This window comes from Neophocaena asiaeorientalis, unplaced genomic scaffold (assembly GCF_003031525.2).
Source record: "Neophocaena asiaeorientalis asiaeorientalis breed wild unplaced genomic scaffold, Neophocaena_asiaeorientalis_V1.1 scaffold503, whole genome shotgun sequence".
Taxonomy (NCBI): Eukaryota; Metazoa; Chordata; class Mammalia; order Artiodactyla; family Phocoenidae; genus Neophocaena; species Neophocaena asiaeorientalis.
This window is the reverse complement of record NW_020173710.1, coordinates 931,239-950,737: the sequence shown is the minus strand read 5'-3', so window position 1 is coordinate 950,737 and position 19,499 is coordinate 931,239. Positions and strand designations below refer to the sequence as shown.

The window sequence follows — 19,499 nt, the reverse complement described above, 5'->3', positions numbered from 1 at the left end:
GAAGAGACATGTCCCTGACAAAGCTTACTTGTGCTATAGTTTACGCCAACACTCTTCATTTTAGAACTTTCTTGCCTATGAGCTTTGAGGAAACAGCTATTTTCTTAGTACCATACTATTTACTTGTCTTTCATCCTGTTTGCTTAGGATATGTCTATGTGATTTTACGTTGGAAATCTTCCCTCTCAGAATCCATGCTAATTTTTGAGAAAAGTTGGTGGATTATTAGTTTAAGGATTATATAAAATCCAACTTTTCCTTTATCCTTCTTTCATGCATTCCATATCTTAGTTAAATATTCAGGCTTACTCTATTACCCCTTTCCTTCTCAGCAGTCAAATGAATCAGGAAAAACAGTAGCCCTGGGTGCCTTTCCTCTGTATAAGAACTGAAAGTTTCAAGATAATATAAATATTTTTCAAAGGTAGATTTGTTTTTATTTCTCCCACAAGCTAAGTTATTTTAGATAATTTAAAAATATAACAGCCTCATGATTGTGTGCTTAACCCAAATGTTTTGAGGAAATAGGTTTATGTTTTTAATGATATAGTAGGATTATAGTTCATATAACCAAAACACTACTTGGGTTTGAGCGTCTAGAAAGAAAAATTAGCTTCGAACACAGTTCTTTTGTATCCGAACTTAACCATGTGTGTGGATGAAGAGGAGCAGTGGTACATAAAATGTGAGTCAGCAAATCATCCACTAAGCATTTATATGTTAATTTTGAATGATAACTTTCAATATGATAATAATTGACAGATACACACTACTATACATAAAATAGATCACTAATAAGGACCTACTGTATAGCACAGGGAGCTCTAAGAGTAGCCCCCGCTCGCCGCAACCAGAGAAAGCCTGCGCACAGCAACAAAGACCCAACACAGCCAAAAATAAAAATAAATTAAAAATAAAATTTTAAAATAAATAAAATTAAAATTAAAAAAATAAAACGAACAGCTCTATATTGCTTAAAAAAAAAAAACAACACAACAACCAATAATAAAGCCCCACTTGCCTTTGGTGCGATAGAGACACCAGTTTTCTATAAGGGAGCATCAGGCTCAATAGAACAAGAACCCCTCCCCTCCGACCTTTGCCTTCCTTTGCAGTAATACTTTTATCTTAGGGTTGTAATTAGTATTAGAGTTTATAGTATCTGGTACTTTTGTTCTTGCTGTGTGATTTTCTTGGTAGTTATAGAAAAGAGAGCATGAAAAGAAAACAGAAGGATGACAGTGAAGGATATAAAGCAGAGTAGGTAAAATTTTCTATAAAACTAAAAACATTTACTGTCATATATCATGGAGATAACGGAAATTTACCTTTGTTTAGTTACATACCTACAAAAGTTACATTAGTTTTTGTCTTATGACACTGCATAACTACAGCATGTTAAATCCCATGCAGCCACTCCCTGATTTACAAACAGGTTGTAGTCAAATTTTTTGTTTACCATTTGTTTGCCGTTTGGAATTTGTAACATCTAGCGCTTTCCCCACATTATTACTGTTATGGAGGATTACAGGCTAGCCCGTAGAGCCCAATTTAATGTAAGGTTGCTGAAATAGAACATTTGTAATTGAGGTGGAAATATTACAGTTTAAATTTAGTTATACAGAATAAACAGAGCAGAATGAAGGTAAGCAACAAACCCTTTTCTTTTTTACATAAAAGCATATTTAATCAGAGAATGAAGCTGCCCCTGTGCTTTAGACTCGGTGTAGTCTTTCTTTAAACTCATTTTTTTAAAGTGCTTATTTTTTTTTCTTGATACAGGTCTATGATTGGTTCCACCTGTACATTTATTGTCACTGATCAGGTTGGGGGGATCACAATGAAGTGCAGAGACATTTATTGAGGTGACTGGGATAAAGAGTGGGAGACCTTGGAAAACAAGGGAGGTGCATTTGTGGGAGAAAAGGCAACAATGAAGGGAATCAGAAGAAGTTATTAGAAAAGACGGCTTCTTTTGCTATAATGTGATGATAGCAGCAGGAAGCTTTGGGAATGTTCCTTTTGACGTAAGGGTTTCCTGTATAGTACATATATTTCACATTCCTTCTTTAATCTAAATTGGATTTATCCATTAAGATTAATTAACACGTCTTTCCAGGTAATGCTTTTGGGGAGGTTCAATGCAAATTAAAGAAAAAATTGTATAGATAATTTTACAACGAATCAAAACTGTTTCCCTCCCCACCAAACCAGTCTTGTTTTCCTTATTGCTAAGGCTGATATTCAGTAAGTAGTACCCAGATACCGGTTGTTTATGATCGAGCATCTATTCTGATTAGTTGGTACTCAAATATTCTAAATATCATCCCTGCATATAACTTTAACCAGCCCATTCTTGCCCATCTGCCGTCTGGGACTCTGGAGGGAAAGAAGAATCTCAGCCTGGGCCTAAACCAATTTACGCCCCCAAAGACCATTGTGATCACTAATACTGCAACCAGCAGAGGAAGTGCATTCAAAGTGAAAAGGAATAAGAAAATTGGCTTCCCCAAGCTGGACACACCATCAGTATTCACCTCGAATGGCACTCATCATCCGAAGAGAGACAAGACTGGGAGAGAAAGGCTTTAGTTTTCTTATCATCCCTTTGTCCTTCTAACCAAAAGGTCCCTTCCTTGTGTCCTGTGATGTTCTCACCTGTGGAAGGAGGCCCAGGCGAAGATGCCTGTTATATCCTCGACCCCCGAAAGTAGCTTGTTTGATCTCTTCCCAGTCGTTTTCTGTGGACGTGCTTTCTCTCTCTGCATTGGTTGTACTTGATGTCAGGCTGTCATTTTAATAAACTAGATAGCGCTAAGGAGAATTTGGTACACTGAATATTTGAGGAGTCCCCCCAAATTTGCCAGCTAATTTCTTAGTGTTTGCTCTCCCTTTGAGAGTACAAAAGCAGATACTCATTTGCTTTTTTTTTCCTAAATGGGAATTTATTTGTATAAGACACTGAATTTCAGCAACATAACATCACAGATTGCTGATGAAAGCTGTCATTAAAGTATCAAATTATGTTAATCACAGCTGAAAGCTGTCATTAAAGTATCAAATTATGTTAATATGGCAGCAGTGAATACCAGGATGTTAATGACAATTGAGGATTATGATGCTTAGAACTGCCTTTAGGATGACCATGAAGGCTGCTTGATTATAGTAGAATAATTTATAGTAATTTATATCAAGGAAACTTAAATGTACACTTGATTGTTTTTAAAATAATGTCATTGGTTCTCATAAGCAGTTGAGAAATTTTGTCTTTTTTGCTTCTCTATCCTTTAAAACTCTAATATAATTATTTGGCTTAACTTCTGTAATGACTCTTTGGAATTTTGGCCAGGGTATATATTCAGATGAAATTAGAGTTCTTTCTACTTATGAGTTTGGTTTTTTTTTTTTTTTTTTTGCGGTACGTGGGCCCCTCACTGATGTGGCCTCTCCCGTTGCGGAGCACAGGCTCCGGACGCGCAGGCTCAGCGGCCATGGCTCACGGGCCCAGCCGCTCCGCGGCATGTGGCATCTTCCCGGACCGGGGCATGAACCCGTGTCCCCTGCATCGGCAGGCGGACTCTCAACCACTGCGCCACCAGGGAAGCCCGAGTTTGGTTTTTTTAATAAGCTTTAAATTCATGTTTTATATTTTAAAATATAATGTATTCTATTATGTACATGAATTGCATTGTATGTTATATTAATGTACATATTCATTATTTAATATTGTCTAGGCTAAATGATCAGGACTATGCAAGCTGAAGCACTTTTAAGAATTACGACTGAGAATGCATTAAAATGAACTATAATTGAATAATCCTGTATCTTTCCAAAAATTGTTTACCGCTATTCCATCATTTTTGATCTGTTTATATTGTTAACTGTTATTCTAGACTGTGCTTCTACAATCCTTATAGCCTACAATTAATATTTTTAGCTTTGATTACATGCACTTCATAAAAATTAATTTCCTGTTACGTATTTTTCTTATCTGAGTCTCATTTAAAATTAATAAGGTTCTAGTAATTTGCTACGTTAATTCAGCAGATATTCTATTTTTAGTTGTATCTATCATCACGTCTTTAATTTATATATTGTTGATAATCATAGTATTTAACCTTTGCTATATACCTACAGTGTGGTAGCTATTGTACATGAGCTATAGAAAATACTTAGTCTTTCTATCAAGAAGATGACAATTCAGAAGTTTATGAAATACCATTCTCTGGTGATTTTTTTTTAAAGGAAAGAGTAGGCAGCTATCTATATTGACTAAGTAGTCTGTCAAGGATTTTCCAGTCCTGTGCATTTGTATATCTGATATATAAAAGGGATTTTCCAAATGCCCTTAAATACAAGGTAGTTTTTTTTATCCTATTGTTTTAGTAACTGTTTTCTTATTGAATGAAACTGAAGAAGGAACTAAATACCTTGATCCCAGTTCTAAATTACACAGTTTGGTTTCCGTTAATCTTGGTTTGTATTATATGCTATAAATTTAGATTTAAATTTGGTGACTAACAACCAATGCTATCATTTTGCCCATTTAAAGTATACATTCTTTGTTGTTTTTATTTGTAATCATATCAGTAATGATAAGAATCTGCATACTTAGGAAATATATTTGTGTTTTCATCAACTTTTGCTTATCCATATTAGCAAACATCTTCAAAAATGAAAATTGGGACTTCCCTGGCGGTCCAGTGGTTAAGACTCTGCGCTTCCACTGCAGGGGGCGTGGGTTCAATCTCTGGTTGGGGAACTAAGACCCTTCATGCTACGTGGCACGGCCAAAAAAAGAAAAAAAAAAAAACAGTGAAAATTACCCTTGCTCTGGGGAAGGACTATGTCTTACTTACCTTATAAGGTGGATCTACTACCCCAAACAGGAATCCCTTCCACCTGGGGTGATTTGGGCAATGAGGCTTTAACTGTAACTTCATTTACACAACTTAAAATTGTATGAGACACCAACCTGCCACTCCTAAAAGTGGATTGAAATGTATTTTTTATTATTATTGTTTTTTTTTTGCGATACGCGGGCCTCTCACTGCTGTGGCCTCTCCCATTGCGGAGCACAGGCTCCAGACGTGCAGGCTCGGTAGTTGTGGCTCACGGGTGCAGTTGCTCCGCGGCATGTGGGATCTTCCCGGACCAGGGCACGAAGCCGTGTCCCCTGCATAGGCAGGCGGACTCTCAACCACTGCACCACCAGGGAAGCCCTGTATTTTTTATTATTAACCAAGGTACTGAACAGTATTAAACTGTGGATTTCAAAAGGCCCATAATTTGTTAATTGATTTTTCCTGGTTCTTTTGTGTTACAATTTATTTTAGGTGTTTTTAAATACATAGCTATTAAGTATAATAACCATTTAAAATCGTTGATGGTTTTTGTGAAGCAAATAGGATGCTTAAAAGAGTTCAAATTCTTCTTGAGTAATAAATCTGTGAAAATAGCAGCATGTGTGTGTGTGTGTGTGTGTGTTGGCCTTAGAGCTTTCAGTGGTATTATATCATAACTGGGCTGTTACTTTATGCAGAGGAGTCATTTCAGCTTTTCAATAGAAAGATGATAGAAGGATCAGCCAGTTTTCTCTTAAGCATCTGCCGATCTGTTAATAATACAGTTGCATCAATGAGGTTTATGTAACATTCGTGAACACACACCCTGACAAAATTAAGAAAAAACATTTGAATTCTTTGCCTTTGACCTGTCTCTGTGTTTGTATACACACACACACACACACACAGACATTTGTATGGTAGGCTTGTTTTTGTGACTTATGCTTTACATAATATTTGCTGATACGATTTTCCTATTTTCATTTTGGACCCATCATTTATTAGAGCACTGAAAAGACTTCCTGCTGAAGATAGGCCTCTCCATAGCTTCTCTCCTTTTCATGGCTCCCGTTTTTGGTATATTTTACTCTGTGCTGGGGAAATCTCGGGGGGCTAACGTGGACTCCAGGCAGAGCTACAGTATGCTGAGAGTAAGAGGGTGGCTAAGGAGAACTATGGTGCCAGCCATCAGCATACATACCAAAAACTAAACAAAAGGAATGATTTGATGTGGAAACACCCATTCCAGCCCTCAAGAAGGTGATTTCATTGCTTCTGTTTAAACATAAATAATATGGAGAATAACTTCACCCTAGGAATAATGGCCCTATTAAATTATCTTCACTATATGCAGTAACTTTTAAAGGAATTAAAATGAATCATAGTGATGAATGAAGCCTGTTGACAGGAAAGAGACATTTAGGGATCGGGTACTAGAGTTTTTCTGTGTGTGGATCTGCTAGCTGAGTTACTTTTAAGAATCATGACTGAAAAGTGGATTGAGATGGTTCATAATAGAATAACTTTCTATTTTTCCAGAACTTCCATCTGGCCAGAATTTTCTTAGTATTTGGCTGGGGGTGGTGAGGACACATTTTGAGGAGAGAAAAGTAATTATTTTGGCCATAGTCAAGTTATACCATTGTTTCTTAGAGTAACTTTCAATCTACTGACTTGGAATGAGCATTTTCTTTTAGTCACCTTTCTATTGGATTAGGTAAGGGTAGTTTGTGAATTCCCTTTAAATCGTTAATATATGGAGAAAGGAAGCTTTATTTGCATCTATATGGGCAGTAAAAAGCATATTTACTCTCATTCTAGTACAGGTATTTATGTGTCCAGGCGTGAGTGCCATGAAAGTAGTTGGGTTTTAATTTTTTGTAATTGGCTTAATAGGTCACTTTAGACAATTGTGTCGAAGTTGGGCGGATTGCCAACACCTACAATCTGACAGAAGTGGATAAATACGTTAACAGTTTCGTCTTGAAGAATTTTCCTGCATTGCTGAGCACCGGGGAGTTCTTGAAACTCCCTTTTGAACGTCTTGCCTTCGTGCTTTCCAGTAATAGCCTTAAGCACTGCACTGAACTTGAGCTCTTTAAGGCTACCTGTCGCTGGCTACGCCTGGAAGAGCCTCGGATGGACTTTGCTGCAAAATTAATGAAGAACATACGATTTCCACTGATGACACCACAAGAGCTCATTAATTACGTGCAAACCGTGGATTTCATGAGAACTGACAACACGTGTGTGAATCTCCTGTTGGAAGCCAGCAATTACCAAATGATGCCATATATGCAGCCAGTGATGCAGTCAGACAGGACTGCCATTCGGTCTGACACCACTCATTTGGTTACACTAGGAGGAGTGCTGAGGCAGCAGCTGGTTGTCAGCAAGGAATTGCGCATGTATGATGAAAAGGCTCACGAGTGGAAGTCCTTAGCCCCCATGGATGCCCCAAGGTACCAGCATGGCATTGCCGTCATTGGAAATTTCCTGTACGTCGTTGGTGGACAGAGTAATTATGACACGAAAGGAAAAACAGCAGTTGATACAGTCTTCAGATTTGATCCTCGATACAATAAGTGGATGCAAGTTGCATCTTTAAACGAAAAGCGCACCTTCTTCCACCTAAGTGCCCTCAAAGGATACCTGTATGCAGTTGGTGGGCGAAATGCAGCTGGTGAACTGCGTAAGTGTGTGCACTTCTATTAAGCATAGAGGCTAATTTCTTTACCCCCAGATTCTTGTCAAATCATAAAATAAGCAGTTTTGTAACATCAAAGACCAAAAAATGTAGCCAGGATTTTATTTTAAACTGTTTTTCTTAGAAAATATCAGAGACCATCTGTACGCCTTATCTGGGCATACATTGTTGGCCACACTACAAATTATTATCTTACAAATATATCAATATGTTGCAGAATGTTTTACTTGTGCAGTGTCTGTGGTTTTCATCTTGAAGGTTCAACTAAAAAGTATGTTCTGCTAATTTAAATTCTAATAGTATCTTGGACAGAAGTTTGGCATGTTCCCTCATTTTCCATTTTAAAAGCCCACATAATAGTTTGCTGAACAGGTTAAAATTCTTCCTTACAGAGCACGGACTTTTATAGTTGCTTCTTTTACGTAATCTGTTACCTACCACAGGCCACAGAGTAAGATGATTTTCTTATCTACTAAGTGTTCAGAGTTCAATATTATCCAGAGTTTATTTACTGTGAGTATTATGATACGTAACTATTAGTCTGAAAAATCATTCTCTCTTGGTGAAATACGAAACAGTTTTCTTCACTGTAAACTGATCTGGTAAGCTTTATTATTTGATGGTCCCTTCTTCCTAATCTAAGATCAGCGACAAGTACAGTTAACATAGACCAACACTTTGGCTACATGAATTAACACCAATTTTGTTATTTTAGATAAAATTGGAACAAGGTGGCTGTCCAAGAAGTCAGAAAGACCACATTTTATGTCATGTGTTACATATCTGTCATTGCCATCATTGTTTGGTAACAATGGGTAACACCCATCTTCCTTTATTCTCTGTTCGAAATGGAGTCCCTGTAGTTGAACGGTATTCCAGGTTCCATAATGCTGGGGAAGTTTGAAATATTGGCATTGGCTCTGGATAAATTCAGAGTAATTATCAGAATCTTTTTCTTCAGTATTCTAAAAAATAAAAGGTAGTCTAATGGATTTGAGAATAAGCAGTTTATTGGAGACAAAAAGAGCTGCTCTCAGCTCTTAAACTTTTCAGCTTATCAAGCTCTTTCTTGTTTGTGACATATATCTTTATTGGAGTATAATCACTTTACATTGCTGTGTTAGTTTCTGCTGTACAACAAAGTGTATCAGCTATACGTATACATATATCCCCATATCTCTTTGTCACAGCTTACCCTTCCCCCTCCCCGTGTCCTCAAGTCCATTCTCTAGTAGGTCTGCGTCTTTATTCCCGTCTTGCCCCTAGGTTCTTCATGACCACTTTTTCTTTTTTTTTTTTAGATTCCATATATATATGGAATACCATCTTTGTTTTTCTCTTTCTGACTTACTTCACTCTATATGACAGACTCTAGGTCCAGCCACCTCACTACAAATAACTCAATTTCATTCCTTTTTATGGCTGAGTAATATTCCATTGCATATATGTGCCACATCTTCTTTATCCATTCATCCGATGATGGGCACTTAGGTTGTTTCCATCTCCTGGCTATTGTAAATAGTGCTGCAATGAACATTTTGGTGCATGACTCTTTTTGAATTATGGTTTTCTCAGGGTATATGCCCAGTAGTGGGATTGCTGGGTCATATGGTAGTTCTATTTGTAGTTTTTTAAGGAACCTCCATACTTTTCTCCATAGTGGCTGCATCAATTTACATTCCCACCAACAGTGCAAGAGGGTTCCCTTTTCTCCACACCCTCTCCAGCATTTATTGTTTCTAGATTTTTTGATGAGGGCCATTCTGACCAGTGTGAGGTGATACCTCATTGTGGTTTTGACTTGCATTTCTCTAATGATTAGTGATGTTGAGCATCTTTTCATGTGTTTGTTGGCAATCTGTATGAGTGACATGGTCTTAATGTTACTGATGTTTCCTACCCATTTTTTTTTCCCCCTTTGTTCTCACAGTGAAATTTTTTCTAAGGCCAGACTTTCCAGATTGTTGGACTAGCTGTCAGGATGATGAACCACACAAGTTTCCCAATATATTTTAATAATCAGACTTTTAAAAGCACTTGACACATTAATACCCTTAGTGTAGAACTGTCATTTCCTCAGTCAACCCACACACATTATTTTCATGTTATTATACTATTTTAAATTTATGGTGTCTGGAAAGAACCAGAAGATGCAAGTAGTGACTTGACACTTTCTTAGAAAAACCACTTATGTAAGTTCATCTTTACAAGTTTACAAATTATAGGTCATCAGCCCTGGCAGTCAGTGGTCATTTTGAAACTTCTTTTCTCTAAGGAAATAGCTCCATTTTTCAGTCACTGCTTGCTTGGTAATGTTATCACCTCTGTTAATATGCAGCTATTAAGTTTTCGATATATTGTTCCTAATATTTATATTCTGAGAATTTATCATCTTCAGGCCAAGGAGAGTTGTTATATAAGATTGAGGCGCTAGAGGCTTCCTTCTTCTGACTGAATCCTTACCCTGTTTGAGTTCTTCCCACGTTATGCTCAATTGGAAACAAGAAGTAGACTACCCCGTTGGGCAAGCGGCTGGCTTCCTTGCTCATGACCTTCAGAAATCACCCCTTTAATGTCTTATTAAAAACAGTCTTCTGTGTTTCACTTTGAAAGTGACAGGATACAAGAGAATCATGCTTTTCATGAGCTGTTCCTAAATTTGTAATAACTGTTTGATTATATTTAGACTTTAAAAACACAATCGCCCAGAGCTTAAACCTAAGGATAATGATTTAAATATTCTACAAAAATACTCCCCGTCTAGATGGTAAACAGAGGTCCATTTTTATCTTAATTCATAAACTGTGTTTTCACAAATAAATGTATGATTATAATATAGACACAAACCCTCAATACCGAAGGACAACTATAATTCCATTTAGAGGGCAACTATTTGATATTTCTTTCTGTTTGAAATTTTCTCCTAGAATCTATAAGCAACTAAGCTTTTGTAGAAGGTGACTGCTTCCCTTAAAATCAGCATACCCAGCAAATCCATTCTGTGCTACATATTTGAAGTTAAAATGTATTGGAAGTTTGTTTTAAAAAATCGTGTGATTGACTTATTAAGTACACTCCAATATAGAGTCTTGATTCCAGGAGAACCTTCAGGCCCAAAAGAGTCATTATGTAAAACCAAGTAGCAAGCAGCTTCGTTTTGTTTTGTTTTCTTTTCCGCCTGACCCACCCTACCCCTTTGAGTTCCTCCTATTTTACACCCATGTGGGGATATGAAGTAGGCGGGTCCGTCTCATCACATTCTGTATCGTTGAGGTAACCAATCGTGATGTAACCACCCTGATTACCTCCCAAAAGAAGAACATTAATGTGTTCTTCTGAATTCTGTTTATAATGTTTCTCCTTGTATAAATGAGAAGAGGATATGTGTCAGTTGCCCTTTGTAATTTTCTTAGACCCATTATTTTTGCAGAATAGTAGATTTTGGTTCTAAAGAAATGCTTGCTTATATTTCTGAATGTTCCAGCGAGGCAGGGTTTTTAAACATTTCTCATGTTCCATAAGCGTTTTTTAATGGCACCCCCTCCCTCCGCCCCACACTAACATCTGTTGTAATAACATTCCATCTTAACTGATTATGTTGACATAGTCATATGTCTATGTAAATAGAGAAGGGGAGTAGGAATGGGTGTCAGGAAAACGGGATTGATGGGAAAATCATTTCACGGTTTAACAGGTTCATTAGTACCAGTACATCATTTATTCTTCATACACACAATAACCATTGCCTGTATATAATGATGAAAAGAAAACAGTGGCAGCGTTTGCAAGACATTTTAGGTCATTTTAATGCATTTAGCCTTTTAAAATCTTGCCATGGAGTGTATGGACCCAAGCCCACAGTACATAAAAACGATACTGTTAGTGTGTGTGTGAGCCTGGCTTATTGCTGAAATATAATTCCTTAGAAATGCTACTTTCCTTTGACACTGGGTACAGTGGGAAACTGGGGAAAGCTTAGAGTAGCTGTCACTTAAGTGAAAAAGGGGTCAGTTATTTCTGGTATCTTTCAAAATTGTCATATAAGAAATTGATCTTCCATTGAAGATTTCGGTGTTGAGGAGAAATATGACGGCTCAGATATCTTTCACTTCAGTTAAATAAGTCAGGGTTTCAAGTAATGAAATAACTTATAGAAAACGTGGTAGATTTTTCCAAATAAATGTACGATAAAATTACTGAAATTTATCAAATGCATCCATATCCCTTAATGGATTTGCAGTTTATTAAGCGACATATTACTAACTGGCACTCTAGGATTCTAGAGACCATCCCCTCTTTGTGGGAGCCATTATTGTCCAAATGGTTTTCTTCAGGACTAATCTCTTTCCTAACCTCAAAGAACAAGTAAATTCCACGTCATCCCTTGTGCGCGATTCTGAACTCCAGTGGAATCACCTGAGAAAATAAGAGTCCCTGATGAGTTATGTGAAATAACCAACCGAAGTGCAATTCTTGAATTAGGGAGGGTCTCTAATTTAAATACTAGGCCACCAGACTACTGAAGGTGATTCTCTAGAATAGGGATCAGAAAACTGATCCCTATTGTCAGAAAGGAAATCTTTTTGGCTTTGCAGGCTGTAGGATCTGTCACAACTAATCAGCTCCGCTATTGTATTATGAAAGCAACTATAGACAATTTGTTTATAAACAAATGAGTGAAGTTGTGTTCCAATAAAGCGTTATATGTGAACACTGAAATTCGAATTCCATATAATTTTCATATTTCACGAACTATTCTTCTTTTGATATGTGTTTCCAACTCGTTAAAAATGTAAACGCCATTCATATTTTTATCCTGTTGGCCATACAAAAGCAGACGACGTACTGGATTTGGCTTACAGGCGGTAGTTTGCCTGACCTCCCCTGTTCTAGATTTTCCCAATTACCTCATTACCATTCCTACCTGTCACAGACTGTGATGGACTCACTGCTTTGTGGCTCCAACTCCTTGAGGCTCATCCCGTGTCCCCTCCCCCTATCAAGGTGGTTGGCCCTAACATCTCATTGCCTTGTAAATATGGAAAATAGAACTAAGGGCATGTATCAATATATAGACTTGTTAATTAGATATATTCTATTTTAAAACTAAATATATTGATTTTACTAATAACAATAACAATCCTGCATGGAGACAATAAAGATTAAATGATGGGAAAAGCTAAAGGAGATGGCTTATGTAGCTGGAAGAAGACAAGTTTAGGGATGATGAACTATTATATACTTGTTGTGTTACTGGTGATTAATAGCCATCTTACATTTCAGGGACCCCTGTATGAGAAAGTATAGATGGATTCTTATAACCCCCATTACCAAAAAAATGCAGTTAACTCAGTGATAGAAGAACAGCATTATCTTTCTACATAGGAAAATTTTAATAATCGTAAAGAGTGAATAACTATTCAGATTCTAGCTCCCTATAAAAAAATAAGAGGAAACTAATGCAAACTGCATAAGAACAGGTTGAATTAGATGTAAAGAAAGAGTGTAACAGTCTAGAAATTTCAAAGGTCAAGGCAGAGTTCTTCATTAAGAAAAGCACAGAACTGGAGTAAAAGCTACCTTTGACATCAAATAGACGGAAAGAAGTCTTTAAAACCCTTCTGATAGGATGTGTGATTAGACTACATTCTTTTGTCGGATAAAACCCTACCATTAATGATATACATTCAGGAGGATTTTGCTTGTCGATTAGGCAAAAGTCATGCTGAAGGCAAATGGAACTGAACATTCAAGAAGACATCCAGGACTTCCCTGGTGGCGCAGTGGTTAAGAACGCTCCTGCCGATGCAGGGGACACGGGTTTGAGCCCTGGTCCGGGAAGATCCCACATGCTGCAGAGCAACTAAGCCTGTGTGCCACAACTACTGAAGCCCGCACACCTAGAGCCTGTGCTCCGCAACAAGAGAAGCCACCACAATGAAAAGCCCGTGCACCACAACGAAGAGTAGCCCCTGCTCGCCGCAACTAGAGAAAGCCCGTGCGCAGCAACGAGGACCCACCGCAGCCAAAAATAAATAAATTAAAAAAAAAAAAAGAAGAAGACATCCAGTGACTGAAAATAGTCACAAACAGTATTGGAGCAAACAATTTTAGTTTGTCATTAATTGTGGAAATAGCCCTTATTTGGGGACAAGATTTTGCAGGATCTTGCTACCTGATGGGAAGGTTTAGAAGATATAGAGTTGGTGAGGGCCCAAGCCTGAAGCAATGAACAAAAATAACAAGAGATAAAAAAAGAGAACAGTTAAAAGCCTTTGAAATAAGACTGAAAATTCAAAACTAAAGTAGAAAAGGAAATCGGTAAAGGGATACGAGAAGTGGTATCATGCAGGTGTTGTTAGAGGAGAAATAAGTAGTTCATGTAGTGAATTTGTTGAAATGAAGTTATTGAAGAGAGTAGAAAATTAATCTCTCTCTCTCTCTAGTTTTGCCTGTTCTCACATTACTGTTGTTTTCTTAAATAGGAAAACTTGTTCAAAGGATGATTCATCAATTAGGATTGCATTTGGCTGCAAGTAGCCAAATTTTATTCCGGTGGCTTGATCAAATAGCCCCACTCAGTATCCTCCTGCTTCCATTCCATTGCCTGCAACTGTATCATATCATCAATTCCAGCTTCAAGGGAACCTGCTAATTTGAATTTTATTTTGAGTTGGGCACAGTGCTTTCCTGAGCAGTGTTGTGGTTCTGTTAGTAAGAAAAAAGCAGGGTTAGTGGAGACAAGCATTTGGGTTAGCAAGTGGCAACGTCTGCGATAAATAGTATAAACTTCTCAAATCAGTCTAGATGTTGTACTTTTGACCAGAGTCCTCCTAACATCCCTATTGTTTTTCTGCCTTTTAAAAAAGATCACATTTTCTATCTGTCTGGACTGTCATTGTTCTAGTCTTAAGGTTATAACACATTGATATTTAAGTAAGATGAGGCCTCAGATACTTTATGTTAAAGATGATAAATTTGTTACTGAGAGGAAGTACCCCTGATAAAAATCTGAACTTCATATTATGCTGCTAATCATCTTCAAGTTAAGAGCGGTACTGGCTACAACGGTATCGGGTGGTTATATACAAGCTATTGGCTTTAATGTGTAAATACTGAAAAATTATCGTCAGTGTCCATTTTGTAGTCTGGATATAAAATAAAGCAGTAGGCATCAAAACATACACCAGGCAGTGTGCATACTTTCATTTTCACCTTAAAATTTTGCTTCATATCTGTTAACCTTTGTTTCCTATATGGTGTATCATATAGAATCAAAAGTGTTTTTCTTCCTTGTGATGTTTTTCATCTTTTCTTCCCACATATGTAGAGCAAAGAAATGTCAAATTATAAAGATGTAACAAGATCCTAGAAGAAAAGAAATCCTAGTGATTTCTTTTTTTTTTTTTTTTTGCGGTACGCGGGCCTCTCACTGTTGTGGCCTCTCCTGCTGCGGAGCACAGGCTCTGGACGCGCAGGCTCAGCGGCCATGGCTCACGGGCCCAGCCGCTCCGCGGCATGTGGGATCTTCCCGGACCGGGGCACGAACCCGTGTCCCCTGCATCGGCAGGCGGACTCTCAACCACCGCGCCACCAGGGAAGCCCAATACTAGTGATTTCTGCAGCAACAGAAATGTTACCTTATTATATTACGTAGCTCATCTGATGTAACATGTATCAATGTATTAATGGTTCATATTATTAACATAACGTCAATAATTAATATAAGTGGCCCCCAAAGAATATCTCCTAGCTATAATAGAAATGTTTCAGTTATTTGGATATTATTATTATTCCACCTAAAAGGAAAAATGATTAATTGCTAAATTTGAAATTATAAATCATTTTTAAAAATTCATTCATTCTTTCCTTTTATTTTTTAAACAACAGCTACAGTAGAATGTTACAATCCAAGAACAAATGAATGGACCTACGTTGCCAAAATGAGTGAGCCCCACTATGGCCATGCTGGAACTGTGTATGGAGGCGTAATGTATATTTCAGGTAAATAATTGCAAATGCAATTAATGTAATGCATAGACTTTTAGCTGTGTCGCCATCTTTCCATCTGGTGTTAATAATAATCCTGGAAATGGATAACCAAAATATAATTTGTATTGATTTTAGAATATATTTTGTGTGTGCATTTGCATATGAATCCTTTGGCATTTTAAAAGTTTATAAGACTAGCGGCAAGCCAGTCCTACTGTAAATACCTTACTTAGAAGAAATTGGGAAGCTTTCAGCTTCTCCAGCTTGCCTTTCAGTCCCCATACCCTGTACTCCAATAACTCGGTACTCTAATAACCACCATTCATATTCTCTATAACAACATTTAATTCATTTTTGTTCAGAATTTAGCTAAACTCTATGAGGCAATATATCATTATGTAACATATAAGCTCTACTGTGTATAAAACTTGCTACCAATATACATATAATGCATAATAATGTTCATTCTCTCATTTAGTGCAACCCATAATATATGTTTCTCTTGTCCTTAGCATTATAATGGGTTCTACTATGGTGTCATTGCATAAATAATTCTGTGTTGATTACCTGTATTTTGGCCATATGCACATATACTTTTCTGATAAAAAATTCGGAAACAGTTGCAGTTCGCTCAGTGTCCCAGTAACAGCTTTCATTCTCAAAACTGTTGGTGTTCAAATCATCCTTCCGTAGAATTTAGAAAGGAGTCTTATTTTAATGTAATGTTCACTTCAGGTATTGAAATTTTATTCCGTTATTCAGGTTCTTACCATTTGGCCCTGACACAGTCTACCTCTGACAGTTTTCCCCCTTTTGAAGGCCTGCCAGTGTCAGGCCAGCAGTTACGCTATTAGAGAACAAAGGCTGAGTCTTTGTGGTCTGAGTCTCTGAACGCTGCCTTATGAAATCTCTAATGAAGAAGGATCAGGGAAAGGCCTGTAGTGTATGACTGGCAGGTTTCTGGTGTTAAATATATGAGCAACTATGGGACATCTTATATTGAAAGAGCCATCCAGGAAATCATATGCTCCACTAATCAATGATTTACACCATCCACCTATTTTACGTTTGTAGCTGCTATGCCATTATAAGGAGGGCTCCAAGTCTTCTGGGGGGAAAAAAATGACATTCGAATGGTTCTAGTGGTGCTTTGGCATAACTAGGGTACGTTGCACGAATGACCTTCCCAGTCAAGAGTAGGCTAGGAACCACAGCTGAGTTTCAGACCAAAGAGCACTGTTTTGCTTGCTGACAATTCAGTGAAGTACAGAAAAAATATCTAAAAGCAGGAAAAAAATCGATTGCCATCTGGCCACCAGACATAGAGCTCTGAATGATATGGCTAAAGATTAGTTTAGTTTTCTCCCTAATCTGCAGAATATACGGTCTGATCCTTTCATTGTACAGGCTGATTTAGATGTGCTCTAAGAATATACTTTGTAGACGATAGAGACTCGATAGAGCAACAACGAATTGCTGTACATACAAAATTCCATATATATTCAACATTCTAATTCTTTAGCTTTTTAAGAGAGGACGTTACCCACCCTCACCCTACCCACCCAAAACTCGACAAAAATAATCAGTTCCGAACATTCGTCTAAGCTTGTACATTTGAACAATACTTTCGACTTTTCCGAAGCACTGTGATTTATTTCAGTTCATAGTCACAATCCTAATGAGAGAACTAGAGTGGACATTCTTATCTGACAAATGAGGAAACGGGCGCCTAGGCTTTAAAGTGCCCTAGCCCTGTGCTCAGCACCCAGAGGGTGCTCGCTGAAGGGCAGCAGAAGTGCATGATGCTTTGTAGTTGGGATTTCCTGTAAACCCAACTCTAAGAGTGGCCAAAATATGTTTTCATTCTGTAAAACCTCTTAAATCCCATGGGTCTCTGTCTGAGAAAGTCATTACAATAATATAAGCTGCATTTTTGTTCTTTAAGGAGATGAAAATGTTATTTTCTTTATTTTTAATCCAGAGAAAGTATAGCAGGGAGACATTTATAAGAACAAGGTTGATAAGCTCTAAAATGTCATAATACCTGGATAGACGTTAATGATCTGTGACCTGTGACAGAGAGTCTCCTATTTACTTTTGCATTTTTATAATAATCTGTTTACCCCATGCCTGTAATTTTCATTCTCTAGGAGGAATTACTCATGACACTTTCCAAAAGGAGCTCATGTGCTTTGACCCTGATACTGACAAATGGATCCAGAAGGCGCCAATGACCACTGTCAGAGGTCTGCATTGCATGTGTACAGTGGGAGAAAGGCTGTATGTCATTGGTGGCAATCACTTCAGAGGAACAAGCGATTATGATGATGTCCTAAGCTGTGAATACTACTCACCGATCCTTGACCAGTGGACCCCAATTGCTGCCATGTTAAGAGGGCAGAGTGATGTTGGGGTCGCTGTCTTTGAAAATCAAATCTACGTGGTTGGTGGGTATTCATGGAATAATCGTTGTATGGTAGAGATAGTGCAGAAATATGATCCAGATAAAGATGAATGGCATAAGGTTTTTGATCTCCCAGAGTCCCTGGGTGGCATCCGAGCTTGCACACTCACAGTTTTTCCACCTGAAGAAACCACACCATCACCTTCTAGAGAGTCCCCTCTTTCTGCACCTTAAGATCGTCCCTACAACTAAGATGCTGTAGTCCTATCTTTGCAACGTGTCATGGATTCTCTTCTTTCGCCCTCCCCCTTAAGTAGTGTATGTTAGGATTAGCCTCCAGTAATTGATACAAATATTGGAAAAAAGACGACATTGATGTTCTTTGTGCTGTTTGTTTGGTGGTAACAAAACCATTCTGGAAATGTATCCCATAGAAGCTGATGTTTAACATACGAGGAGAAAGAAAAAAAAAAAAAAAAAGCAAGGCAAAGTATTGTCTATAAGATGTTTCTGCAGTACTTTTTTGATGCTGTGTACTGGGTGTAAGGTATTTGTCATCTTACATTAGAAAGCCCAATAAACCAAGTTGAAGGTGGATTATAGTAAATGTACAACTGTGCTAACTAGGCTTCAAAGTAAAAAGTTTTCCTTTCATCTTTGACTGTGAGATGTGAAAGGGAGGTAGCCCGCTCCAACAGGAAACAATAGACAAAAGGTTGCCAACTCGCATGAGCTACCTCCCTCTTTTCATAAAGTATTTTTGACATATCTGTCAGCCCACCTGTCTGTGGGGTACGTTGAGAACACATCAAGTTTCTTAGACACACAGGAGAAAGAATAATTGTAATTCACGAATATTAATTTAAAAAAACAGCATGACCCCTCAACTTGTAAGCAAGGCTTTGGGGTTCTTTAAGTGTGTATAAGTATAGACACACACATATATCAAATAGAAGAATTTAAAAAACTGAGTAGCACGTCAAACAAATGCCAAAAAGAAAACTTTGAAATTTCTTCCAAAAAGCAGCTTCCATTAAAATGGGAATTCAGTATGCACGTACTGAATGCACGTATGTAGAATCATACTGAATTTAGGTGAATAAGGGCTAGAAATTTTGAGCAACTCAATTTGTCATTTGGCCAAATTTTTCCTTCCAAAACTGTAATGTACACCTTCTCCTTTGCTGTTGAGGTAACTTACATATTATATGTATTCTGTATACTCGGTTCATAAGATTATTTAGCACAAAGTATAGCAGCTCCACCTGGTGAGCTACTTTCGCTCAGTGAATTCCACTTCCATGTTTTATTTTTTTTGTTCAATAAAAACATTTAATGTCGCTTTGGTGTGAGGTATCCTGTTCTTGTCTGAGTTGGCTTCCTTTGGCTTCCTTTGATTAAATACCTTTCTTTTTTTTTTTTAGTATGCCAAGATCCAAATGATCAGAATTTAAGAGTACTGAACAGCTTGGATTAATGAATACTAATGACTTTCATTCAAGGAAGAAAAGAATTTGACCAGGTCAAACTTCATTGGTGAAAACTCATTGTT

At 37.5% G+C, this 19,499-nt stretch overlaps 1 protein-coding gene across 7 annotated transcripts in view; it reads left to right on the top strand.

Moving 5' to 3' along the window:
* KLHL13 (kelch like family member 13) overlaps positions 1 to 19,288 on the top strand; it is a 168,452-nt gene extending 149,164 nt beyond the window's left edge. For 4 of the 7 annotated variants that reach the window (XM_024750603.1, XM_024750600.1, XM_024750601.1 and 1 more), the window contains 3 exons: positions 6,741 to 7,536; positions 15,442 to 15,555; positions 17,694 to 19,287. In XM_024750603.1, the coding sequence (XP_024606371.1) occupies positions 6,741 to 7,536; positions 15,442 to 15,555; positions 17,694 to 18,181 (1,398 nt within the window). In that variant the 3' untranslated portion in view covers positions 18,182 to 19,287. Of the gene's footprint in view, positions 1 to 6,740; positions 7,537 to 15,441; positions 15,556 to 17,693 lie in introns of all 7 variants that reach the window. The other 3 variants (XM_024750599.1, XM_024750604.1, XM_024750605.1) reach the window with 1 other exon arrangement.
* Positions 19,289 to 19,499: the final 211 nt, after the last annotated feature.